Genomic DNA, 27,875 nt, shown 5'->3' with positions numbered 1-27,875 from the left:
AATCATTAAGCTGAAGTGGGAGAGGATTGAGGTTTTTCTGATGCAAACTGACCTCCCCCAGTCATTAAATCCAGGTTTGTCTTTCTCCCAGCACAGTAATCACAGTGGCCAGATAAAAGCTGGTAGGACACTGATGGGGCTGCAATGGCACAGAGCACCAAGTGAAACGCAGATAATTGCTATGCATGAAACCAAGCTTGGGTGTTCCTCAAGCACTTTGCAAACAATGTAAAAACCACAGACAAAGCAATGTGTTAGCAAGCCCCTTGTGCATTAAGAGTTTATTTGATTTTTTTTGTAATGGAACTGCACCATTGGTTACTCTAATTGAGGTATTTAGCCAAAATCCAGTATATACTCATGAAAATAAGTACACTGCCTTAGAGTTATGTAAAAACATTGTACAAAATTTGTGTCAATGTCAAATAAATACATTAATATTTATGTAAAGAAACATGACTTGGATACTCTTGCAGTTAAAAAAAAAAAACAAACCTGTCTCTTTCACATATTTTAGTCAAACATTCAGCTTTACATTAAACAGACCTCAAACTGAAGCCTAGGTAACAGCTCAAATACAAATGTAGAAACTTAAAAGTGCCAACGAACAAGATAATTCAAGTACAGTAAACGTTAAAAAATATATGTATTTATTTAAACTTTCAGATGGTTCCAACAGGGACAAGCCATCAGGAATTTAAATAGAACATGAAAACATCTGAGATAACAAGAAACATTTTGTTCTAGAATAAAATATAAATCGTTCATCCAACATTTTAGAAACAGAGAAGTCCACAGTAACTTAGAAAAGGAGACTTTAAGAGTTCATTTCTATTCTGAATATGGCCTGGAAGAATCACAGCAGCTATCCCAGCCACCAGGTGATGACGACTGTTCTGTATCCATGCTCTGACTGTAGGCAGATAGAAAATAATTGCTCCCTTCTTGGTTTTGATTTGCAGGTGAAATTGGGTATGTTGTTCCCAGAAAAGTCTGATGAGTGAGTACATTAAAGTGGCTGAATTGATGGGACATGTTTAATTGTCTGCTATAAACCTGGAAGTTACTGAAAGGAGTTTGTTCAATTGCATTGTGGTTTTCTCCTTCAGCAGAGCATGTGGTAGAAACTGGAGTAATTTGCTGTTTCTCTTCCAAGTCAGTTTTGTAAGTCTTTTCCACAAGGCCAGTTTGTGCTTCAGGAGATAACTCTGTAACTGATAAGCAGCTTTCTCTAGCATCTAGTCCATGTGGGCCCTTGGCCTCTGTCTGCAAAGCTTCCATATGAGTATCATACTTAGAGGCATCACTGCAGATTTCTATTTCTGACAATTCATCACCTGAATCCAGAGACATGTCTTCCTCATCCTTTTCATCCTTTTCTACAAGAACTACATTAAAAGAGAAAGAAAGTCCTATTCTATTGAAATACAAACTTTGGTTAAAAAGGCCATACATTACTCACAGTGTTACACTTCAGGTCTGCCAGTCCAACAGCACTTTAAGTCTTGGTCTTCAGCCACTCGTGTTCACTTACTCAACACACACATTTAACCCTCTGTGGGAGTGTCCAGTTACTCCGTGCTAAAAGCTTCTGCACACCGTGTTCATATTTAGTGCTGGGAAATCCCAACTCCCAGCTCCAAAGGGGACAATGTCAAAACAGCATCTAAAGTTACACAGCAGTGAGTATTTGATCAGACAATTAATGGAGTACAATTACTGACATCCCAGTACAGTTTATCTACTCTAAGTAGATAAAGCAGGTAGAGACAAGCCTATCCTGTTCCTGAACACATGCCCTGTCTCATGCCCTGAATACCATGCTAACCTGTATTTCTGTATTTGAGGCCTCTGGTGCTCCATCCCCACTGCTTTTCCCGCATCATTTCAAACAGAAAAAGAGTAGCTTGAGAGTTGGGTTTTCCTTGCCAGCTGCAGTAGCCACTGACCAGAGTCAAGGCACACCGTCCCAGGACCTCCACCCCACACATGCAGTTTGGAAAGGGAAGTTTAGGTGTTGGACATTACCTGATTGTCTTTGGCCAGCACTGCAGGGAGAAAGGTGGTTCTGCTCAGTAACAGAGCTGTGATACCCAATGAGACTTCTGAAGTTACGCATGAAGTCATCAACAGCAGCAACCACTATGCCATTATCAACGTAACTCGAGAGTGTTTTGAGATTCTTTTCTGAATACATAAAAGAAGGCCTTGTATTAATATTTAGCACCTATGAGCAAAAAAGGGGGAGAGGTATTCACAAATGTGGGGTTCACCTGTCAGGAAGACAACATGTCTCTGTTGTATGTTTTGAGCCTGAAGCCTGATGAGACAGTCAAGTTCTGGAGCATTTCGAGTCTGAGAATCACAGTTATGGTAAGACAGAATCTCGACCAAATGCTTCTTTTGATACGTGTTCAGAAGGGTGAGCAGGTTCAGGGCATTGGCATTCATCCTGCAGTGGGAGGAAAGCTCACTATCAGAAACAATTTAAGGTCAATCTAAATATCAAAAACAAATGTGTTTTGGAGGGCAGAATGAAAGCTGAAGCATTTTAACAGCTAGTATTATAGAACTTTACTTACCTCCCCAGTTCTTTCAGTTTTTTTTGTATTTTGCAGTGGACTTTCCACTGCCATTTCCCATCTGGGGTATTCAGATGCTCCAGAAATGTCAGGAACTGTTTTAGTTTATCTGTTATAGTGAATAAAAATTAAATTCTGTGGTATGTAGACTGAAAATACTGCTTCAGTGTATACAAAAAGCTGTTTTCTGTTTTCATCACAGTACAGTCACACAATTACAAACAGCAGCCACTCACTTCAAGTTTTCCTCCAGGCAGACTGGCCAACAAAACTATCATAAAACTGAGCTGCTTTTCTGTATCTCAGGTGCCCAGCAGTGGTATTTAAAACCTGACCACAGCATACACGCTCTACCTTACTAAAGTATTTCAAAAAATCGTAACTTCATTAATTATTCAATTTCAAATTTATAAAAAGAATATATAGTGTATGTATGTATGGAGTAGGAAAGAATAAAAGGCTCCCCAGACATAATTACACAACGTAATACTAACTGAAGACAAAATCTCCATGTGTTCTTCAAGAAGGCCATTGGGCTAAGAAAGAGACTTAATTAGCTGAAGTTCTCAAAAAATATCACAAAAATTGGAAGATCTGATCCTTCACTGTGCTGAGCACAGGACCTCTCAGGCACTGAAATGTCAAGACTTCAGTTCTAAAGCTTCCAGAAGGATCTCACCTACCTGCAGTGATGGACTCTGGGTTAAGGACAGATTCATCTGACACAACAAAACCCCCAGATACAAACAGCTCATTGTAAGTGTGATTTTTCACATCATCCAAACTATCGACCCCTGCAAAGCTGACACAGGAGAGCCTCTTCAGAGTCACCAGGCCAGGGATCTGTTCAAAAACATTTGAAATCCGAGCTGTAACCACAAATCACACAAAAAAAAGGAACTACTGAACTCCCCTACCTAATAATGCCAGCACCAAACTTCAAAACACATTTTCAAAAAATTACTGTTATTGTCTCTTGCCTGGGGAGGTGCTCTCTCAGGAGCATTACAGAAATAAGGTAAATGGATGCTGAGCATTTGGGATAATTTTACTTTCTGTCCAGCACAGGGTCTTAAGCTGTCAGGAATAGCTCAGGTCATCTGAGAGCTGCCTTTACCTGGTGTTAGAGCATCACAGAACCAGAAGCACAAGTACTCAGGCCTCTGTACAGCTTTACTACTAACTACTAACAATAAATATGCATTAGTGTGTGCATGGTGGTGGCAGTTGTTACAGGTAAATCTTGGGACAAGACCATTTTTATTTTACTACAACCATTTTGTTTCTTCAAACTGCAGCTAAACAAAGGGCACTGCTGAATGCTGTGCTGTTCAAAGGAAGCAGACTTGCTCCAAATGAGCTCTCTCACTACTGCCAACAGCTTTTTGTAGCACACAGTTACTTACATGGGACGTACCTTATGGATGAGGTTGGCAATGTCTTCATTTTGGATAATGATCAACAGTTTATCTAAATCAGCTCTTCTTTTAAGGAACTGCTCTGGATGGCATTCTGTATTCCCTAACTTTCTAAGATATTCCTGCCACCACAGAAAGAAGAGACAAGGAAAAGGTCAGTATGTGGTTTGGTAAAAACAATGCCCAGATGATACCCACAGCACGAAAGTTTTCCACTTCAGTGAATCCCAGAGGAACTGGCTTCTTTACCTCTCCCATACATTAATCAGAAGGATGCAGCAACATAGAGCAGCTGTTTCAGCAAGTCAGTCAGTCATTCCTATCAAATCACACACACTGCCTGAATTTTCAAGGAAAACCAGAAGTTTACAACTTTCATCTTACACATTTAAGTACAGAAGCACAGTGATTTCTCAAAGTTCTCTCTATTAATTAGAGGGGAAGAGAAAAAAACCCAAAGGCACACAGAGTGACTTTTCATACATTCTTTCTAAAATGGTACCTATCACATTTCTTCCCTTACTGCCTTTTTTCTGTAAGGCCACCCCCTGGCAATATCTTCAGAAAGGACCAACTTACAGTCTGTTCTGTTTCCCAGCTCCAAGAAAAAGACTTATGTAACAGCTATATATATCAGCAAGACTACCTCAAAAGCTCAAGGAAGAAATGGCATAAGACAGCCTACTTTCACAATTCACTTCCACAGTGAAAGTGAGTCCAATTTCATACAAGTGGATTTAAAACACACTCTGTTCTGACACTAGACAGAGGTTGAACTGAAATAGCTTTACCTTGATTTCTCTGCAGAGAACACTTTCTTCCTCTTCATGAATATAAAATTTGACAGTGTTTTTCTGTACATCTTTAATAATTTTGACAAAACTGTTAAATACTTCAGGTTTTAACTGGCTTATAAAATCAAAAAAAGCTGGTTGAGTTGAAACATTTAAGTTCTCAGGGGATTTCTGAGTCTTTTCTGGTGGCTCCATGAGATCAGCACCAGAAGAAGTCTGATCCTGTGGTTTAGCATTCCCATGGGCCATTTTCTCTTTCCCTAGGGGTAGGCTTGCTGAAGGCTGCTCCTGAGAATGCAGCTCTTCCCCCAGGTTATTGCACAGTGGCTCTGGGAACGGGGCCGTGTCGCTGTCCCTGCACACGGCCAGCGTGTCAGGCACAGGCCTGGGGGCAGTGCTGCTCACCACCTCCAGAGCTTCAGGACTAGAATAAACTGGGGGAGTCTGCCTCATGCATGAAGAAGCCAAAATGACACTATTCAGCTTCTCACTCAGGCTCTCTATGTATTCTTGGACAGAAATCTCTGATGCCTGCAAACAGATGTGTTCAGAAAGTCTCATTATCCTCTCATGGGTAGAAAGGACTGGTGTGGACATGCCACTGACATAAGCAATGCTCTTCTGCCGCAAAATTTCTTCAATTTTTCTTGCGAAGAGCTTGTATTCTTCTAACAGTGTTGTCTCTATTACTGCACTAATGGAATGCTTAGCTGTTGAAGGATAATCTGTTAGCTCATACTGATCTTCAAATTTCTCCACTTGTCCTGTGTAATGTCCATCTTCTGCTGTGCCCTTCTCTGTGTCTGAACATGGAGAGCATGGCATCTGATAATCTGAATTTCTCTGTCGATTTACTACCCGAGGGTCATTAGGAAGTGCATCTGTTGGTGGAAAGTACTCCAGTGGCTCTTCTGGTGATTTCAGACCTACAGAGGAAGAGTTCATCATCATCATCATCATACCATGTTTGAAAGTCACACACAGCTGATACACCAAAACCTCCAAATCACAGCCTAAGAACAGCATTACTGTTATGCATTCCCCACCAACCAACTTAAATGCCAATACTTGAGTGTTACAGTCTGCTGAGGTACAGAAGCACAATATGTTTAACAGCTCCTACAACAGTGAAACAACAGCCCGAGTCTGCTGAAAAAGCAGAATACAAGTTGCTTTCCTAGAGATAATGCAGATCAATCACAACAGGATATACCTCCATTACAAATTAAAAATTAAATTAGAAATCAAGAAGGGCAACATATTATTCAAGTATTTTCATTTGCTACTAGGTTAAAATCCTCACTTTTAAAAAGCTTAGACATAAATGACCTTGGGGAGTTGGACTGTGAGCTGCACCTGATATTGCAATTGTGAAAATAATTTTTTTTTCTTGAAAGGGGAGGATATCAGTCTGATTGATTTGACACAGCTTCAGCGCTGCTGCAAGGAGTGCTGAAAGCCCCTCATAACCCCAACTCAATTTCTTCACCATCCATACTCAAAGCTATAGTTTTGTTTGTTTTTAAAGCATTCACATTCCTAATTTCTAATTTGTGTCAATATGAAGCCAAATCAATATTCTCCATCAGTATCTGTTTTCATCCAGCAGATTTCTGTATTAATCAAGTACAAGAAACAACTGAAGAGGCTACAGATGTGTTTGTGTACCAATATGTGATCCAAGAATGGATCTATGAATCCAGATACAAACCTTTAGAATATGCTTTCATTCACTATTTGTAGGAACAGAGGAACTAAAATCCATCTTACCTGTAATTGGGATAAGTTTCCAGTGCATTCCAACTTCCCCCACATTACTTGAGCTGGGATGTTGCCTGCGATAGCCATGTTCTATAGGTGCACTAGGACAGGGACTGTAGTCTTCAAAGGTATTCCCAGTGCTTGCTTCCTAAAAAACAAACAAAATGTTCATCTCAAAACAACTTCCTTTGGTTTTGCTCACTCTTAAGTTTTTTACATTCTGAGCAGCTGACAAAAAGAACATAGCTGAGTTCACCAGCATACTGAAAAATCTGCCATCAATCTAGTCCAGTCAAACCTGGAAACATTTCCATGAAGTACTTCCCTGGTCTATCATGAAATCACTAAGGCAGTCCTGAGCACTAGCCTTACAGTATTTGAAGCTGGGGATGGCAAAGAGGAAGGGAGGGGAGAACTGGCTGCTGCCTCGCTCATTCCAGGCTGTTGACTTGATACCTGACCAAAGCCATGAGATGTTTGCATTGCTGAGGCACTGCCTGCAACTAGTACTGGGGCCTTAAAGAAGCCAATTTCAACTCTCATTCCAGATGGGTAGAAGCAAACCAGCGTGGATATTACAGATAGGACAAAGTCATTCCTGCTCTGTGACTCAGAAACTGGGCTTTGTGCAGTAAGTACCAATAACACAGATCACGGAACAATCTTACCTTAGGTTATCTTACAATACCCTACTCTTGTAGGGTAATGAGCTGGAGCAAGGAGCTGGGTCACTGTGATCCCAGAGCACAAAGAAACTCATGTACAGCACTGAACCAAGGAGGCACATAAAGAGAGCTGAGCATGCAGTGAAATGCTCAGAATTGTTCCAATCTGCTCCTTTTTTATTACAGAAGGAATAGATATAAAGACACACTTAAGAGTGAAGAAAATTTCTATGTTCCTACCAAACAGAAAAGCTTTGCAGAGAAGTTAGTACGTATCTGTGTTTGCCTGTGTTTGTGTTTTTTTTCATTTAGTCTGATAGTATTTATGAAAATAGTACTTTCGCTGTCAGCATCCTGGCAGTTTCACTTACTTGTAAATGTAGTGTGTGCTCAAGGGCTGCTTCGTTGGCTGGGAGCTGCAGGCCAACACTGGCAGGGTAGGGCAAGCACGGCACGTCAACTTCCAGCACGGCCGGGCTCTGCGGGTCCTTGAAGGTAACGCCGTCAGCTTGAGCCGTGTCAGGAAGCTCGTGATCATCTCTGTGCTGAGCTGGAATGGATTCATATTCATTTTGCCTCATATCCTCTCCCATTTCCTCGTTGCCCAATGCCTGACTGACAGACTGCAGCAGCGCCGGGTCCCAGTGGCTCGCAGTGGCCAGCATCTCCAGCAGTGCCTTGACGAGCCCCTCGGTGTCAGCAGCAGGGTTCAACAGATGAGCCTGCCTCAAGTCACCCTCGTGGCCACCGTGGTCAGAATTCATGGAGAACACAGAGTGTGGTGAATCCAAGGTTCTGCCCACTGTTTAGAACAGGGCGAGGAGGGGAAAAGGAATCCATTACTCAGTCTCAAAATAAATAAAAAAAACAGACCCTCCCACAAACATCTGCCACATACCCACAGTCTCACTCTAGCATCAGTTTGTATGTACACACACTTATTTTAACCAAAATGTATACACGCATTCATCATGTATTCTACGTTAATAATCAATGTAAAAAGATGTCTGAAGGTTCACAGAATTCCAAGCAGGAATCCCAACCATAACGTCCACCCTCTGCCTTCCTCATCCCTACATGCCAAGTCAGTATCCTCTGTCCCCCTCAAGAGGGCAACTAAGGACAACTAAGATCAGTCACTTCATCTTCCAGTGATTCACATATACAAGAGTGACTGGTGCTGGATGGAAATCCCCTCTTCTTTGTGTCAACCCCTGCTCCCGTTTCCAGGGTCAGGGAAACAGAAATCAAAGGTTTTTTCTGGCAGATCTTAAGTCAGAAGGTATCTGTGATACTTCTCTGAGGTTTGGATGTAGATAATTTCATGTACAGAATAATTTAATCTTACTGTTTCCTTTGTCCCACTACACATATTACCAGCTATTTCAAAACTTAACTACGCTTTTTCCTTCAATCTAAACTTCTTAGGTATGATATAGGGTACTGAACACAAAGAATTACAGCGAAGTCAAACCCTACAGAAGACAGTATCAAGTCTGCTGAGTGTACTGTATTAAAAAGTCTTTGGACAGCTCCACAGGCAAGTAAACTCTCTGAAAGTCTGCCTTCTTTCCAAAGAGGTAAAACAAAAGCAACTTCCAGGAAAATTCCCCTTAACTTATTTTATAAATATATGTATGTAGTAATTGGCTTTCGCTGCAATTTATCTGCTTTTATTAACTGAAGTTAATAAAAGCAAATCATTATAAGCTTTAATTGCTTTTAAGTATATTTAAGTTTGTAATAGATTTTGGGCAATGTAGAAAGGGGAAGCAAGGCTTTACAAGATGTAAGTGGGCCTGCAAAAGATCTATCACAAGATATGATTACTATTGCAAAATGTATATCCAAGATAGCACAAGCAGAGACAGAAAGCACCATAAAGGGAAAATAGCAAAAGTGGTATCAGACCCATCAGAAGACCAACCTAGACTGCTGACATGAATTTGCAACGATGCATCTGAGCAAGATTGTGGTTAACCATGTCCGGGGAAGGTGCCAAGAAACTTGAGCAAGTAATGCAATTGTAATGGTGTAAGGGACTGCTAGCTCAACCAGTGGGTGTGTCTGGCTGTGGCCTCACACCCAGCACATGCTGTGACTTTTACTTCACTGATTGCTCCTCATTATCTTTTACTAAAACTCCTACAATTTTAGAAGACTGAGCTTCATTTCTCACACTTGTCTCCTGCAAAGTCGAAACCAGCAAAGAATAAACTTTATTGACAGACGTCAGGCCAATGTTTAAATGAATCATCCTGCATTAAACAGCCACAGCATACAGAAAGAATAATCTATAATGATTAAATGTTAAATATGCTTTGAATAACAATGCTTAAAGTAGAACTCTAAACAAAGATTTTCTTACCTTCATACTGACAAATATTCTCTGAGGAGTCACTCATTTTTAGGTATTTCTGCAAATTCTCAGATTGGTTTTCCAGCTTTCTTTTCAGACCACTTCTAATTCTGGGGTCTTCAGAATCAGAATCTCCACCTACATTTTTCTTCCGACACTGGATCAAGCTAATAAGTTCTTTGAGTCTTTCAGTATCATATTCTCCAAGAGGCAGTTTCTGTTTGGCAGCAGCAGCTTCATATTTGGGATGGATTCTTCTCCTGCATTTTGCCTTGGCAAAGTCCGAGTAGTCTTCTGTAGCTTTATAATCTGAGATGGGACTGAAGCGCTGAGGCTTCCGATTTCTATCCAGCAGTTCCTTAGCTCTGGAAATAGGGAGCTGATAGGCCTCACAATCAAAAATATAGTTCTGCAAGTAGCTGTCAATGTGGTCTTTGCATCTTGGGGCAGCGTACAGAAGTGTTTTGTCATCCAGCTGTGATGTGTACTCACGTAATATAAATTCTCCACCTCTTCCAGGGCCACTGTAGAGTTTTTTGAAGTACACATGTATATACTTTTCCACAAGAGCACTGAAATCTGCACCGCTGTCTTTTTGGGACTTCATTAAAGCAAAACGCAGAGACTGAATCAACTTCGTGAATTCTGGAACGATTTCCTTCTTTTTGTGCAAAGCCTTGGTAGTTGAATTCTTCTGTGTTCCATACGGAATGCTTTTTTGTGCTGCCATAGGAGAAAAGGGAATCCACAATTAAAATCAAACCATGAAGCTATATATAAATGATGACTAGTTAGCAATACTCTGTGTTAATATGTACTGCATGAAACAGAGCTTGGATTGACCATGAAGAAGTAATTCAAACATCAGGGAAGCCATATCAAGAAATTTCAACAAGTTTTACTTTTTCAAATATGAACAAATGAATCTACAATGTGCGATATTTGCTTTTGTGAAGAAACAAATACTTCTGAACACCAATACCATCATCACAAACTGTTACTATTAGTTCACACTGACTGAATACTACAAAATCTTCAACAGAGTATCATCTCTGTTTAAACAAACCTGTACACAATAATGAATAAACCTACCTGAGTTAATCACACATCTAGGCTCTGGAAACAGAAACAATGCATGAAGCACACAGCACCGTCCAGTCTGGTGGTCTTGAACACAAAAAAATAAAAACAGTTAAAAAGAAAAGGAACACCAAATGTCAATCTAGTACTCAAAACCCCACCCCCCTAAAAAAAAACCAAAACAGCAAACCCAACCCAAACAAAAACTCAGAATACTTACCATAAGGGGACATCATTTGCCAAGGAGAAAGTAGAAAAAGAAATCCTCTGTCCACAAGTGTTTTCACAAGGACCTGTTTTCAAGCAAAAAGAGCAAACTGCTTCAAAGACATTTGCTCACTATGAATACTCTTCCTGACTGTAAGATAACTCTGTCTTGGGCAGAGAAGTGCCCTGATACTTAAGAGTATGCCAGCTAAGCAATTCCAGTGATATTGTGGATCTTGTTGTATGCCTCAAATTACTAACTAGTAAAACTATTTTTAAATCAGGAATAGTCAAAGATGTTGCACTCACAAGTTTTTCTTTCTCTAGTTTTTGAAGTAAACCCTCTAAGTGACTCCCAGAACGGGACTTCTCCACAACTTCATACAGGCTACAGTACATGCCATTCTTCAACACTGACACAAGAGAAGGGGAAAAAGAGAAGGTAAGAAAAAATGAAACAAATTGTAATTCAGAAATCTTGAAAATTCTGAATTTAAAGAAATTAAGTGAGAACAATTTACCTTCTTTTCCTCCTTTGTAAATTTCTTTAAAGAACACTGCTGGTGAAATTTTTTTCTTCAACTGATCAATGCTTGCAACTTTTTCAACTTCAAGCTTCTCAGGACTGGAGAAGGGTGGGGAGGAGACAAAAAAAATAAAGACCTCTTTTTTACCTTCTCTATTCCTACGCTCACTGATAAAATAAGAACTAGCACATACATGCTTTTAAGAATAATTTCTTTGGACTATCTCATGAAGCAGGGGTGTTTATTCCTGCAGAGGAGTGTGTGTCACTTGAGTGGAAAAAACCCCAACAAACCCACAAACAACAAAAGACCAAACTGCTAAGAGATGTTGACAGCTGTGTGCCTGAACTCAAGAAAGTTCTGGACACACGACTGAAGTCTTGACATAGTTAAGGTACTTAATATTTTAGATCTTAATCTGAAATTATCCAAAACTCAACAGTCTCTACTCAAAAGAGTTTTAATAGAGCAGTATTTTAAACTTACTGTCAAAATGGCAATACTCACAGCTTGCATGGAAGCCAAGGTTGTGCTGCTGATTTTAGGGAAACGTGGCACACAAGTTTGCCTTTATTCCAAAGTTGTCCCCTCCATAATGTAATGTTAGATTTCTCTAAAGATGGAGAGAGGAAGACTAAGTGAAACCACTTCCCAGCTGTGACTGAAAGAACAATCTCCAAAACCAGTTAAGGGAAAATTTCATACCAATACTAGACAACAATGTTAAAAGGTAACACAAAGGACATTATCAATCCTGGTACGTTTCGACCTGCTCTGAGCTGTGTAAAGGAGGTTGGTTTGCTACCTACAGCTGTCAGTAGAAGCACACTTTTGATGCCAATTTCTGAGGAACTATATCCTCTTTCCTTACCTTAACTGTCAACCACCTTCATACACATTAATTTTGCTTGAATGAGGTTCAAAACAAAGCATGACAGAGAACCATATTAATTGAAGTGCCACTGAACAGGAGATTCAGGAACCGAAGATCAGTTCTCACTACACTCTAAGTAGGAAAGGAGGGGAAAAAAAAAAACTTGATTTTGTTCACTTGTGGTTTGTTCTAATAAAAGAAGACAGACATTAAGGTGTCTGTTTGACCATCCAGTATCGGCAACCAGCATGGTTGAGGATAAAATTCAGGTGTACACTCAGCATCATTAAACTGGCCAAACATACAACTACAGGAAAAACATCAAAACCTTTCCTGCATCATAACAACAAAAAACAGAATTCATTCTTACCTGTACTTCTATCTATGTGGAAGGTGTTTGCTCTAAACAAAAGAAGATAGACAGAATGACCAGGCTGGAATAGAGAATTCTGGCCACTGAATTTTATATTAAGCATAGTTTAACAGTCTAACAAAACAGCAAGACTGGTAATTCCCTCTCCAACCTCAATCTATCACTGCTGCAGCATCTTGCATTATTTTAGACACCTTGGTAACTGCTTTCAGCATTTCACAGTATAGTCCCCACACCTGGACATCTTCGTATCAGAACAGGTATCACAGTAGATCTGTGATCAACTGGCCACCTACATATTCTCTCCACAAGCAGTTAGACAGCAGTGAAGGGCTCAGAGACAAAATATACAGAATATCATTTTAGAATACCAAGCAAGATAATGCTGTGAAAATTTTTATGTCCACAAATCTCCTCACTTAGGTAAAACTCCCCAGTATTTGTGGATTCCACCTAGGCAAAAGGCAAGCAGGTGGGAAGGGCAGCACAACTGATTCCAACAGGGCCCACCCTGCTACATAAAAGCAATTGTGCCACCACGTGCTTTGCATTAGAAGTATTTATTATGCTAAGTGCCTGCGACACATTCATTCATTTCAGTACTGCTCCTTTAAATCAATTCTAAGCTACTGCCAAGAGCTATGAATTCTTCATGCTACATGCAGATTTTCCAAAATTCATTTCCTAGCTTACCTTGATGGGGGAAGAAATTTTGGTCCTTGTACCATGTCATCTTTATAAGTAAATGAAACAACAGCATAAGGACAAACATGTCTTGGTCTTGGCCTGATCTCATCAAAGCCGTATTCATAAAAGTAGTACTGGGAAAAAGAAGCGACAGTGTTAAATCAGAAGCCTGGAGCAATAGTCCATTTCTTTAAAAGCTGGTATTTAAAATAAGTAAGTTTTCAAATGCTCTTCTCATATGTACTATAGAGTACAATCAATTTAGGCAGTTTTTTTATCTTCCTCCTTTATCAACCACTTAGATATGGACAGTACTTCAGGAGCAAATCAAGAATCAAACATTCTTGAAATGCTACATTTACTTAAAAGTATTCTTAGGGAAAGAAGGAATCACTAATAAAAACAAAAAAAAAAATCAGAGGAAATAAATATTGCAATTAGTTTTCGAGTCTATCAGTCACAGGTCAGTCACAAAATTCTAATATAAAATGTTAATTTAAGCAAATTTCTAATGAGAAATGAAAAAATACATTCATTTTTTTAGCCATCTGATTCAGTGTCCAGCCCAGTGATTTACAAAAGAGAAAAGAAGTTAATACTGGTGAGAATGTTTTCAAATAAGGATCCTGAAATCTGCAAAACTGTTGGTGGAATGATCTGACTGCAACAGATCACTGCAGTAAGAGACAGAACACCTGGAGGAACATAAATGCTTGGAACTCCTTTCCCTTCTGTCTTCCCTCATCATCTCTCCCAACCTAAGAATCTGGAAAGGGGAATAAGGAAAAAAAAAAAAAAACCAAACAAAAAAAGAAAACCACAAAAAAAAAAAACTTAATGACCACAAACCAGCTGTACTTTTACACTTCAAACTCCTCACATTCAGTCCTCTCTTCCTGTCTCCATTCCAGTCCTATGTACGTTCCCAGTATTTCCTACTCCATATCCACCCTAATCTGAGGGACATCTTCACCTGAGGTTGAGGATGACACAATGGGAACAGGAGAGGCTGCCATGCTGTTCTGGGATTTCTAACGCAGGCACCTGTGGGCTGCTACACACACCCAGCTGCAGCTTCACAGGGAAGCTCAGGGTTTATGCTATCGTCAGTGATTTTCCCTCCATTGTTTCAGAAGTTGTGAAGGTTTCAGGTGAGAAGGTAACACAGGCTCAGCTTTACCTGAGTCAGTTCATAGGCACGGTAAGCCAACAAGGAGGTGACTTTATTTGCATTCTTTGAAACATGACACTCGTGCTTAGGGGTGGGATCCAACATGTTCTTCACAGTGGATTCCATTGCTTTCACACCAGTGTGGTCATATATGCTTTTCATTTTTCCCTGTAATAAAGCAGAAGACCTGTCAGCATGAGCTTTTTCCTGGAAACTGGCAAACTGCTTCAAGTACCAAAGAAAGTAAGAGCAGAGAAAATAAAACAGGCCATTAAGAAAGCCACTTTTCCAGAAGTATACTATTTTCATACTTCAAAAAAAATAGATTTTTCCCTTTAATAAGACTTGATTACGCTTTATTTAAGCTTAATATCAACACTGGGTTTTAAATCTAGTAGAGGTCTAGTTTCTCTACACACAGATGATTCTGCAAATGAAGTTAGGTGAAAACCACCTGTGTGTTATCAGTAAGAAATCTAATCTTTCAAGAACAGCAAGATAAGATTACCTTTATTATTTTAAAAACAATCACATCTCCAGTTGCTCCAGGTTCTAGAGGATTAGGCTGCAATAAATCAGCATACTTGGAGATATATACACCTGGGAGTATAAAAATAAACCAAAATACATTATGCTGAATGTTAAAACATTATTAGAGGTTTAAAGAGCATTACATGGGATTAAAGCTCAATGGATACACAGTCAACACTCAAGTGCAAAGGTAAAATGATTTTGTGCTTTTCTGTACTTAGTTATTTCATAGATTTTAAGGCCTCAAACTGTCTGTCCTTTGTTGGTCTGGCTGACTACCTCAGACCAAAAAACTGAAACTGAATTGAGATACTCTGAAAAACATCCATTTTGCTTGGGTTCCTCTCACTCCCAGTCTGTATTTTGCTTTAGCAAATTGCTCCAGACCTTCCACCAGCTAAATCAGTAAAAAAATCATATGCTCATAATGCTTTGATTATTCTCCACATTGCACCTATTTCTGCTTTCAATATTCATGTCTATATTCATACTGTCTGCTTTTAATATTCATGATACCTCTGTACCATGTTCCTCTTACACAAGACAACAAATCAGCTCCTAATTTTCTATTTGAAAAGCTCTGCAAAAGGAACTTAGTGTTTTGCACAATCAAAACTCTTTAACACCTTGTGACTCTTAAGTCTCCAATTTATGTATGCCCTTCTTGGATTTGTGGATTCAAGAGTTTTAGTTCTATCTATATCAAAACTGAGCTGAGCTACTGTGTCCATGAGGTATCTCTGAATGTACACACCTATAAACAAACACAGAGGCATCCAGCCACACCCTTCCAGGTTTACTGGAAAGACACAGGATATTGGTTTGACTTAAAGCCAAAACAAGAATTAAGGAATTTAACTGAATTACTCAAAAACAGAGCTACGAAATAATGTTCTGATGTCTACTTCCTTCGCTAAAAACATTTTGGTGTGACAGTGCTGCAGTGAGTGATAGAAAAAGGACTGAAAGCTCACACAACTGCATCACATTACCTGCTAACTGCTACTGAAATACCCAGCACTTATAATCAATCACAAGATAGTTACCCATGGAAGGGCGGCCGAGAATTGTGATTTTGGAGTGACCGACCTGCAGCCCCTTTTCACATATGCTCTGGATCTAAAGAGAACAGACAGTTTTTAAGCAAGTCTGTTAGGAAAGCCAGGATATGAACAGAACAAACAGCTAGAAATTACCATTACAGAATTTAAATTGAGATTTAGACAAAACCCCAACCCTTACAAACAGAGGCAAGACTAGTCTGAATTCTCTATAAAACTATTACTGCAGAAGTTGCACTATGACATGGAGCAGCTGCATAGACTCACCTGTATCTTAAAAAAATAGCCTCCGTGTACTTTAAACACTGTTTATGAACATTATTTGCCTTTAATACAGAAAATTTTAGTATTTAAAACAGAATTATACCTGTCAAATGATTGCATGCTTAAGAGATCCTGACTCTATAATAGACAAAGCACAGAAATCACCTTTCCATCACCTTGAATAAAAGTACATGGTCAAAGAAGAGACAGAAAAAACAATTCCATTTTCTAGTACTACAGGTTACCTTGTAAATACAATTTAAAAAAAACCACAAACCCATCAAAACCTAAACACAATGAAAACACAAAATATTTAAATATTTCTCCTCAGTTAAAAAAAACCAAACATAAACCCAATAAAAACTCACATGCCCTATCCTTTTATTTATAAAACAGAGTCTAAACCAGAGAACATAGGGAGACATATAAATGGAGTACCTTAAGTAGCAGGGAATAGAGGAATTAAGTGGTGATCCTTAGATCACCTTAGATCCCTTTCCCATCCTTCTACACCTCCCAGTGCTGAATTTTGAAAAAGTAACTTGAAGACTGTCAATAAAAACACTGAAAAAACCCCAAAGCCCCAGACCCTCTGAGTTGCTGAAGAAAGCACCTCCCCTGCAGTGCTCCTTGCTCACCTTGCACAGATCCACCATGAGGAATGCATAACTTTCTGAGAGCTCTTTCTCGGGGCGCCCATCGCATTTCAGCTCTCTGCGTTTCTCTGTGAACTGTTGATACAAAAGTTCTCAACACAGGCACGCACACTGCTGCTGGCACAGTCAAGTGTCAATGTTTTAAGGCCCCATCTATGTTAGCAGATCCAAGTGTACAAAAATAATCAAAAGATAATCTAAATTAAATCACTGGATGCTATTGATTACATTTCAAAAACATTACACCTGCGGGAAATCTAATTGGCTTAATCTGTGCAAGTATTTTGTTTTTTAAGAGATTTTTCAAACAAACCTGTGCAGTAACACTTTAGTTTAATCTCTGTAGCAGAACTGGCGAGAACCATCCAGCCCAATGCCCTCCATATCATCTTTGAAACTCCTGAAATAAGACTTCTTCTCTTTTCAGGAGACAGATCTCTTACACTGGGCAAATATTTTTGCAGATGCATCTCACTACTGCTGAAGGGGTTTTACCAGTATTTCTGAGCTGTAACCATGAATAATTAATGTAACAGCAGAAAATACTTGTTTACTTTATAACTTCAAGATGATAATCACAGCAAATAAATTAGCTATTCAATTACTTCATATGTGAAGCTTTGTGGCACTGGGAATGAAAACCTCATTTAAGAGTGACAAGAGCAAGCCAAGGCTGGACTTAAGAGACACCACATAAGGCACAACAGAAGGGCTTCAACCAAGGTGCTCCACTTACTAAATCAGTAATCAACTTTAGTTGAAGTACTTCTTGGAAAACAACACAACTACAGAGATTATGGAGACTTGTATCAGGCACATATTTTAATCGTAATTTTGACAGGAAACATCAGCCTTGTAAAGAAGACATTAAAACATCTTTCCAGATGTTTCCACATTTTCCTTAATAAAATTAAGGAAATTTTTAAGCCATGCCAAATACAATTTTTCTTTTAGTCTTCTTGGATTATCTGGCAAGCAAGAGTTTAAAACTATGCAGCAATAAACTAGCCTGAAAAATAGCTGCTTACATCTCTGGAGATATGAGTTTGCAATTAAAGACCAATCACATAATTGGAAGTAATCCCCAGGTCTCTGCCTCTACATTGAGAAGAAGCACTATCATTTGACTGGTACCTTACTGAAAAGCAGAAGCCACAACTATACTCACTTCCTTTTCCAATAGTTCACTATGAACTAAGCTGGCTCTCTCGTATTTAAAGTTGGACATTGAACTTGGATCTAAGTAGGAAGAATGCAGAATCTTCAAAATATCGTCAAACTCTCGAGAACCTGGAAGTACTGGCTGAAAGAGTGCTATAAATGAGAAGAAATAAAATGATTAGCAACAATATATATGTGAAAACATCAAAAATTCTCCAGTTCACTGACAGTTACTGCATGAATGGTTTGTGATTCAATTTCAAATATGAAACATCTACAATACTTGGCAAATATGGACTTTAGAAAGTTTAGCTTAAAATTTCCTAGAATTATAGCATATTTTAAAATATCACATTTATGGGGGGTTTTTTTAATATTACTCTGGAACAGCTACTAGTTATCAGAAGTTTGTAAGGGAAGCGACTCAAGACTGAATTTACCCCCTGAAAAGCAACTAATATATACTGCAAAACACTGTAATTAAATTTTCAGAACTGTAATTTGCTAATTAACTCCTTTAATTAAGAAGCAGGAGCAAATTGTCCTAATGAAAACCTCTACAAGAGTTTCATAGCTTGGCCTTGCTTCAGAATTATGAGGTTTTATGTTTGTTTGTTTATGGCAAATTAAGCTAAATATGAAGAAATCCAATCCTATTTCAAGAAGACAAAGAAGCTCCTATTATTAAAATACCCCACTGCCTGTGCTCATGCTTGATGACGTTATCCCTTACTACACCTGCTTTAAAAGGAAAGCCCTTCATGTGCTGCTGCACAAACTCCCTCCTGGGCAAACCTTTGACAGGGAAGCAGTCATCTCCCTGAGCTTTTTATCTGTGTTTGGGTGCCGAGGTGACAAACTGATCAGAGAAGCAACCCCAGAGTGAGCCAGCAGAGGATGGCAGTGCAGATCTTGAGAGTAGTGGCCAGGAAAATAACATTTCTGGGGGAACTGAACTGGCACGACACAAAAAGTGTTTTATATCCTCAGAGTAACTTCCAAAACACACACCAAAAGTGCAGAATTTTTACTATAACAACAGTTAGAAAGAACAACAACAGTACTAGTCTCACAAAAAAACCCCAAACACACAATCTACCATTACTCTAACAACAATTAGATTTAATTACATCTTCAGAGTATACTCTCCAAATTTATTAAATAATATGGCAGTAGATTTAGGCAGCAATCTTTCCTTCGTTTGCAGAAAAGATTTACTGAATAAGCCTCAATATAAAACAAATGTTCCTAATGAAAACTGAACTTTCTGTGTTATTTAGTAAAAGCTGCACTTTAGAAGGCAACACCACATCTGCAAACTGAACTGAAGCAAGGATTCCAATACTACCACCAATGAGAAAGTGACTTGTTAAGAGTGGAAGTTATGAAAGTGATTTGGAAACCACACCCATGTAACACCCATGTTAGCAACTGTAAATTCATTTTCGAAAAGCTGACAGCAGTATGGGAGGAGACAGAATAGAGAGTGAATGAATTCTCAACTTAGTATTACTGGCCCTCAATGCTCTTGTACTGAAGAGATAAAAATGCAAGAGGAGAGAGGAGCCTGCTGCAGGTACACAAGCCCTGGGAAAGCACCCCCTGTTCCATCCCAGCCCCAAACATCCCCCAGACACTACAACACTAAAGCCCTGTCAGAAAGATCTGGGGCTCACATGCTGCCAGCTCCTCAAAAAGGACCAGCTCAGGCACAAGGTTATCTGTGCCAGCTGCTTGACGGGATTTCCTGTTTTCTTACCAGTGTTTACTGTACCTTATCCTTTCTCCCTCCTTCCCCCAAGACACAAGCTCAGTAAAAATCAGCCTCTCACTTCCACGTGGAGCTCAAACAAGTGGAAAGCATTGTAGGGTGAGCTAGAAAGAGCCATCACAAACCATACATCATGTCTCTTTCTTTCATTAGCTACTTTCCCAGATGCAAATCTAGGAAGAGGCACATTATTACATGAATTAAGATCTGTCACACACACAAATATTACCAACCATGTTCCTATTAGCGTTTAAATATCTTCTGCTCTGTGGAAAGCTCTGGGGAGCAAGATGAAACAGACTTGCCCTAAACCAAAAAGACCCCTACTCTCCTGGTAGGGAAAACCTTCGTAAACTAGTATACACTTAGGTCTCAACACATTTATGGAAAAGCCCTAGCTAACCATTAAATTACGGAAAACAGAAAATATGATTTTTTTCTAAGATTGTTGCAGTTTTTCCTTCCAGAACTTGAGGCACTGCAGACTTCATGTGGTCAGTCAAAACATGAAACACTACCCCAGTGAGGTGTGTAGCCAGGCAGTACTTCTCAGTTTGTCACTTGAGCTGTAATGTTCAAGGACAGCGACGGTATAAAACGTTACTGTCACCATAGCAGGGCCTGTACCTCACTTCAAGGAAGGAGTGCAAAAACAAGGCAAAACTAAAATAAAACCAAGAAGTACTAAACTAGACATTGTACAGCACGCAGCAAAGCCCGTGCTCCCAGGCAAACCATTAAATTACTGAGCTCATCTGCAGTCCTCCATCACTTCAAAGACCAGCCACGTGCACACACAGCCCTTGCAGGCTTGCTGTACAAAGCTGATGGGACACTCTGCACCTTTACTGCCCTGTGTTAATTACACAGTAATTGAAGTAAGGACTGACCTGCAGCACCCTTGTAATACAAGTCAATTGCTGGGGGGTTTGCTGGCTTATTCTGCATAGGTAAAAATAAGTAAATAAATACTGGGTTTGTTCAGCTTCTACCCAGGGCACTGAAACACGTGTAATTATTTTCAGGTGGAAATTCAGTTTAGCTAGTAAGTACTAGTCACGGGACAGGGATTGGGCTGGATGTTTGGATGTATGTCATGCCTGAGAGGCTCTACTTTGCTTTCACAGCTACCTGATGTTTCACCTTCAGAAAAATGAGATTGGAGTTACTGGGTTTGGTTGTTTTAAGTTGGAATGTGAAGAGAGAGCCATCCTCCTTGAGCAATCCTGGACAAAGTCTGAAGTGAAGGTAAGTAAATTACTGATTTTCTTATCAGCTAAGTTGGCAGAAGGCTAGCATTCTTCACACAGAAGTGCTCTTGCTATAAAAGCTCCATTGAGAAACACCCATTTAAGTCTTCTTTTCTTTTCTAAGGCTTCATTTTTCAAGACTAAGACAAAAAAATCTGTGGTGTTAATGAACATTTTTATTTTTAAGCCCAAATGTCTGGTGCTCTCAAAAGGCCTAAACAGTTATCAAGTTCAGAGACTGACAGAGTTCTCCACCTAAAAAGTGTGCAGCAAATAGCAGATGCCTATCTCTACCAGAGAAAAGGAAAATTAGAAGACAAAAGACAAGGCAAAATGATGAAGTAGAAAAGGGACAACCTGGACCTTCATGTAAGTATTACTGAGAGTTTAATGGGTAAAAGCAAGATCTTTTTCTCCCACTCAGCTTGAGAAACAGCAGTCATTTGCTTTTGACAAACTCCAGAAATAAACATCTAGTTTTAACCAACAAGCAACCCCTTCAAAGCACTGACTGCAATGTCAGCATCATTGGTGGAATTATCTATTGGTAAGGGGATCACTCACATGGTTCAGCAAATTAAAAGTGCTCTTACACTGTTTTATCCTTAAAATTTGCTTTCCTAATCCTATCAAAGACCTCTTCAGTTTCAAGCAAACTTGGAAACCTCTAAAGATCTGACAACTGAATTACAAGAGGCCAGGTCAAGTCTGAAGACAAATGATAGATAAGCTGCTCAAGAGAGCGTAACACCAAGAAAACAAACCTTCAAGAGGCTTCTGTGGAGGAAGACAAATGCAGGCACACCTTAAAAAAAAAAAGTTGCAGCCAACCTTTCATTTGTTTCCCGAATCCCTGTGCCGGGAAAAAGAATGAGGAAATCAGGAGCAGTATTCTCTGTGCCAACTCACCACAACTGTTTTTAAGAGGTATCTTCCCTCCAGATTACAAAGGATTTTTGTTGACTTTCAGTCAGTCCCTACTTAAGTCTCCAAGAGGGCAGAGAAATTCTGAAGAAGATAAATAAGCAGCTAAAGCATACATTTTCTAGGGTATTTCTCTGACATTTTGGAAGCTAAAGCTTAAATTTTCTCTTACATTTGCGCATTCCAGACTCAATCTTTAATTGCTTCACTACCAAAAAATTGTTCCTGAAAGACATTTTGCTGTTTAAAACATTTTTTAAATCCACCAAAAAAAAAAAACCCACCTCCAGACAAACTCAAACACCACTACCAAAGTCATCCTGTACATACTTTGTACGTAGCAGCTATGCCTTCACAATCAAGGCAGCAGCTTTCTCTCAGGATGGTATCTCCAGGACAGAAATGGTGGTTTAAAAAGCAAAACAAGGCAAAAAAAAATTCCAAGGCAAGGAATGACAGAGTAAGCTTCCATGCCTATTGCTTCATGCTGGGCTTTAGAATCAAGCCAAGAGAGCTCTTTTGAGAAGGACTGGTAACATTCAGATTATTTTGCAATTTAACAAGATGTATTTAAGCATGAGCAACAAAGATGCTTTAAGCATGTGCCACTACAGCATCAGACGATCAATGCAGTGCTGATCTTCCAATTCACTTCCAGAACTGAGTGAATTGCATCATTTTTCAAATGACAGTACAAATCCCAAAAGCAATTTGGTTGTCCTCAAACTGCACATTTGGCAGTCCACGCTGTGAGAACACTCAGCAGCTGTAAGCCCACAAGCACCATGGGCGGAATGGAGCACGATCTGCTTTGAGAGCTTTAGAAGCTCCAAGTCATCAGAATTACCAAAACACCTGAGAGCCTTTCTGCAGGCTGAAAAGAAAAAAGCTAAGAATGGCTCAAATGACCTCGACATTAGCAAGTCAGTTTTAGAAGGTAAGGTAAGAACGGCTTCATCTCCTATCTTAGAGGCCACAGAAGCCCTAAGGTTTGAACTACACAATCCAAAACTTTTCGCACACTGCAGATGGCTCTGCCAAGGCTAACGATGAATTAGATGACCTGAAAACGGTATTTTGCAGGTTTTCATTCACATTGGAACCAAATGCTAAAGAAGAACTTCAAATATTGTCGGTTAAGTACTAAACATTTCTGAAATACACTTAAAAGTATTCACATGTAACCACACTGGGGCGTGATACATGAGTACACGAACTGTTAAGGAGGCACCATGTTCGGTCCAGGTATTTTCCTGTCAGATGAATTATAGAAGATGTTTTTCTCCAAATCAACCCAGTTCTTTTTACAATGAATCTCTGCCAGACTAGTATCACCCCAGAGCGGGGTGGCAATGGGAAAGACCGAGAAGAAAAAGGGGCCATTACTGCTAAAAGGAATTATTCTATTACTGGAGAGAAAAGACTGGATAATGAAATAAACCTACCTTCATCTCTTCCTTACAGAAGAAAGCATTTCAAGAAGTTAAGATGTTACTCTCTTCTCTGAAGAACAAGAAGCCTATTTAAACATGTATTTTTGTGATATGGACTAAGATACTGACTCCATATTGCAAAAGGGCAAGAACTAAGATAAATTGCAGGGAAGAAATCAGAAATGTCTTCAACTTCACTTAACAAAAACAAGCGGAAATCAGTGGAGTCTTGTGAAAAGGAAGAAATGCCATAGGCTTTTGGATGAAGAATTACTCAGAAACAAAAAACAAACCAAACAAAAAAAATATATATTAAAAAAACCTGGACACTTAGAAGCAGAACGCTTCCAAAGTGAGGCACGAGAACGTGGGATGCTGCTCCCTTCCTCCCTGCAAAGAACCTTGACCAGATAAGAACAGTCCTCCGTGTATCATCAATGAAGGACAACTCTGTTGTGTTTGTTCAGTCTCTCCTAACCAGGATTACACCCCTCTCCTGCAAGGTGGAGGTCGGGGTAAGATAAAAGCGAAACGTCTTCGCTGATGCCGGCGTCCCAAAGAAACATCTTCTCCACATGCGAATGCCCCTCCAGAAGCCGAGCAGAGATCAAGCCAAGCCCACCCTGATCGCCTCCAGCTTCTCCTCCTTTAAAAGCAGAGGTCTGAAATTCAAGCCGAGTTTTTGTTTTGGTTTTGCTTCATCCTCGTGACAAAATGAAAAGTGAGAACGGAAAGAGGAAGGTTAGGGAAATAATGTAGAAGCCTGACACTAAAATCGGCTCCCCAGCAGCCTCGCGAGTGTGAGCCCGCAGAGCCTCCCCTACACCGCAGGGTTTGCATGCAGCCGTGTGAGGTGTCGGAGAGCTGCCTGATGAATCGGATGGAGAGGGGAGCGAGGTAGAAAAGGGAGGGGAAGGGAAGGAACCACCTTTCTTTTCTCTGCTCTTCCTGGGGATCTGAAAGTTCCTCCTAACAGGCTGCTGGTCTTCTGGGGGCTTAGAGAGAGGGGGCGGCCCCCCGAGCACACCGCTGGGCGGCTGCTGCTGCTGCTCATTTGCCGTCAAGATGCTGCTCCTGCGCTGGCTGTTGCTACTGATGCTGAGATTTGTGGGGACCTTGTCCTCTGCAGCAGCAGCAGCCACCAGCAGCGCCTCCCCAGCGCTACCGCTCTCAGAGCGTCCGCCATTTTGTGTGGTGTCCTCAGCGGCTCCTGCTCCGTTACTCTCCACTCCGAGGACGCCCACGCTGGTCTTCTCCGTCCGCTGATGCTGCTCCGGCTCCTTCTCGCCACCACTGCGGATCACGGCATCCGCCATTCCCTCCGGAGAAGCGAGCCCGGCAGCCCGCGCCTTCTCTTCTCCCGAGCACAGCGCCCCTGCCCAGCGTCAGCAGCGCCCGCGCCGCCTTGACTCCCCCTGCGCCCGCCTGACGGCAGCCCCCGGGCCGCCCCCGCCCCACCCCACAACATGGCGGCGGCAGGGGGCGGGGCTGCGGCCAGCCCGGCCCAGCCAATCCGCTCGCGGCATACGTTATAAGTAGGGGCGAGGCCGGCTGCGGGCAGCGCCCACGCGATTGGGTGCGGCGGGTCCCGTTTCCCCCCCCCCCGCTCCCGGGGCCCCGCTCGGGTCCCGCCGCTCCTGCCAAGCGGCAGCGCCTCCTCCGGGGCCGGGCGAAGGCCGGCGCGGCCGGAGCGCTGCCCTGAGGGGACGCCGCTGTCCCGGGAAGGCCGCAGCTGGCCCAGGGCTCCTGCCCTGCAGCCGGAGCACGGTGCTCGGGAACGGGCTCTCCTTGCAGCGATTCCTTCCTTGGGCACGAACCTGCCTTGGCATTTCGGGTCCGGGAACGCTCCGGTTCCAGGGTTGGTACAGCCTACTTTGCGAGCTCCCTACTCTTAATTAGAAGTTTGTTAGCATATACATATAGATTTAATAGCTAGTGGTAGTAATGCTAAGGCTGCAGTTTGTAGCTAGCACAAGGTAGGCCCTGGGAACTAAGCCTGGGAATGTGCTGAACTACAAAATAATGAGTTAAGGGCCAGTGGAGCAAAGAAGGACCAACTGATTGTTTGTAGAAACAGTAGGGAATTTACTGATGAAGTGTAATAAACAGGTGTGGGATTAATCTATAGTTTTAAGTTTAGACAAGCATGTAGGATTTGTAACCGTTAGAAAGGTATCTTATAGTCTTAACTTAGGCAGGCGTGCAAGAGTTATAACCTTTAGAAATGTTATCTCGAAGATGAATGCTGCCTTTGATGTAAAGTATGTGGACCATAGCATGTAGGCCTAGTGAAGCAAGACTTGTAAAAGGGTATAAAACTGTGTAAGATTCAGTAACGGGTTGGGACTCTGACTTTGGACGCGAGTCCTCAGGTCCCCGGGCCCTGAATAAAGCACCGCACAAAACAACTTTGTTGATTTGTGTTTTCCTCTTTGGGATCGGGCAGCAAGTTCACTGCACCAAATGCCAGACTCAAAGGGTTACTTGCTCAGATTCAAGGGGTTTCTCCAAGACATTGGACAAAATGACAACATTTCACCTTTGAAAAATAAAAATACATTCTCATGGTTAAGAAGGGCAGGCAAAAAAAAAAAATTCAGCAGGATTCCTTCATTGTTCCATGAGTTAGGACAGCACTAAATAACCGATATTGCAGGCCAGAAGGTTAACAGCCATTGTCCCTGTAAAGCTAACAACTTCTGGTGCAAGAGGAATGTGAAAATGTGAAAGCCAAAGCAAAGATCTGTCTGAATGTTCACTTAGGTGAACAGTGACTGCTGAAAATAACCATTCTTGCAGTACCTAGGAATTTCAAATACCAGATTTTAATTTTACAAATAACTAGCAAAACAGTAAAAGCACATCATTTGTTTTCTTTGTTAAAAGTGTACTAGTGCTGTAATTGTTGAATAGATGCATATATTCATTATTCATGCATATATTAATTCATTCAAGTGGTGTCTACTGAGGACACCAATTACATTCAATCCCCATAACTGTAGCTATTCATATGTCACCTTGACAGCAGACACTGACCTTAAAAATTGGAAATTTTTATGCTTGCAAGATGTGCAATGAACGGGTATTTTAATCTGGCCCTTTTATTTTATTAAACTCTTTTAAGATTAGCTGTAAATCAGAAAATATAAAGAACCCATCAGCTCACAAATGGCCTGGTGCTAGTAGTAGCCTCCAGGGTGTTAAAAGAAGATAATAATTATTAGTAGTTCTTAGAAGTGTTTGGGGACCCAGCAAGCTTAAACATGGTAATTAGTATCTGGAACTATAATTTATATAACAGAAACATAATACCCAATATTTATCTAACTGCTGAAACATAGTCTTACTTTATCCATAGGATGAACACTGCATTTGTGTGGTTTGTTACCTACAGATAATGGAACACCATCTCCCTGAGAATCTGATGTCCTGCCTCTGTGAGGATTCAGTGTTGGTGAAGAGAATATTACAGATGCTTTGATATATTATTGAAATAATTTTGCTGTGTTTTACCTTGTTTAAATTCCATATACAAGAAAAAAACTGAAGTACCAACCTGATCCCATTTAAGGCTGTGTTGACCCATTCATTATGTATCTCCAAACATGTCAAATTGCTTTATCAATTTTGAATTGGTAGAGCTGTTAAAATCACTTTCAGACTATGCATGTCTTCAGTATACAAGCAGTTCAGCTGATTGGTGTTTGAACCCAACAATCTCTGAAGTCTTGCTTAGTTACCAAGCAGCACACAAAGTTTTCCTCATCACTTGCTCTAACAAGGTATGTCTTTGCAGTTGTACAGAATTATTTTTCTTTATTAATTAACCTAAGTCTGGGAGAAATCATCACAAAAAATTACTCGGTACTAATTGATAAATTGATAAATCCAGATCACTGCACCACACTGTGCATCTTAAATCCCAATAGATATCAAACAGGTACAAGGAATCCCAGTTCACAAAACAATGATACAGCAAAAAACCACCATAGGAAGGTTACTTGAATACTCTGAAGTGAAAAGAAAGGTTATAAAATCTGTCACCTTATTCTCTCTCCAGTTTCTGGTTTCTGTGGTTTTTTGGTACTTGACAAGAATTTGACCATGACTTCCAGGCTTGCACCACGTGGTTTTCCACCAAAGCAGCTGCAGATTCCTTTGATTCTGAAATCAGATGATTTTAACACATTAGTAATACAGATGTAGATCAGATTAAGAACCACAAAGTAAAACACAAAGGAGGGTTGCATGCTCAAATGCAAACTTGGGTGCTTCCTCCAGACATTACTTCACTATCCTTTTATAAATGCAAATTTAAAAATTTGA

The 27,875-nt window shown here is 40.5% G+C and overlaps 1 protein-coding gene across 2 annotated transcripts; it reads right to left on the bottom strand.

Moving 5' to 3' along the window:
* Window positions 1-252: 252 nt before the first annotated feature.
* Window positions 253-25,060, bottom strand: TASOR (transcription activation suppressor). 2 transcript variants are annotated; one of them, XM_062500439.1, is made up of 23 exons: window positions 24,478-25,060; window positions 18,179-18,324; window positions 16,993-17,085; window positions 16,076-16,148; window positions 15,007-15,098; window positions 14,508-14,666; window positions 13,334-13,461; window positions 12,638-12,669; window positions 11,901-12,006; window positions 11,388-11,491; window positions 11,176-11,279; window positions 10,880-10,952; window positions 10,672-10,746; window positions 9,589-10,302; window positions 7,592-8,022; window positions 6,565-6,703; window positions 4,792-5,720; window positions 4,000-4,122; window positions 3,266-3,425; window positions 2,583-2,691; window positions 2,274-2,452; window positions 2,029-2,187; window positions 253-1,388 (listed from the first exon to the last, which is right to left on the bottom strand). In XM_062500439.1, the coding sequence occupies exons 1-23, from the start codon at window positions 24,863-24,865 to the stop codon at window positions 832-834; spliced, it is 5,073 nt and encodes a 1,690-aa protein (XP_062356423.1). In that variant the 5' UTR covers window positions 24,866-25,060; the 3' UTR covers window positions 253-831. The 2 variants fall into 2 exon arrangements, with proteins under 2 accessions (XP_062356423.1, XP_062356424.1); XM_062500440.1 differs by having other exon boundaries at window positions 1,245-1,666.
* Window positions 25,061-27,875: the final 2,815 nt, after the last annotated feature.

The sequence above is a fragment of the Cinclus cinclus genome, chromosome 12, assembly GCF_963662255.1.
Source record: "Cinclus cinclus chromosome 12, bCinCin1.1, whole genome shotgun sequence".
Classification (NCBI taxonomy): domain Eukaryota; kingdom Metazoa; phylum Chordata; class Aves; order Passeriformes; family Cinclidae; genus Cinclus; species Cinclus cinclus.
This window is presented reverse-complemented; position numbering and strand designations above follow the sequence as displayed.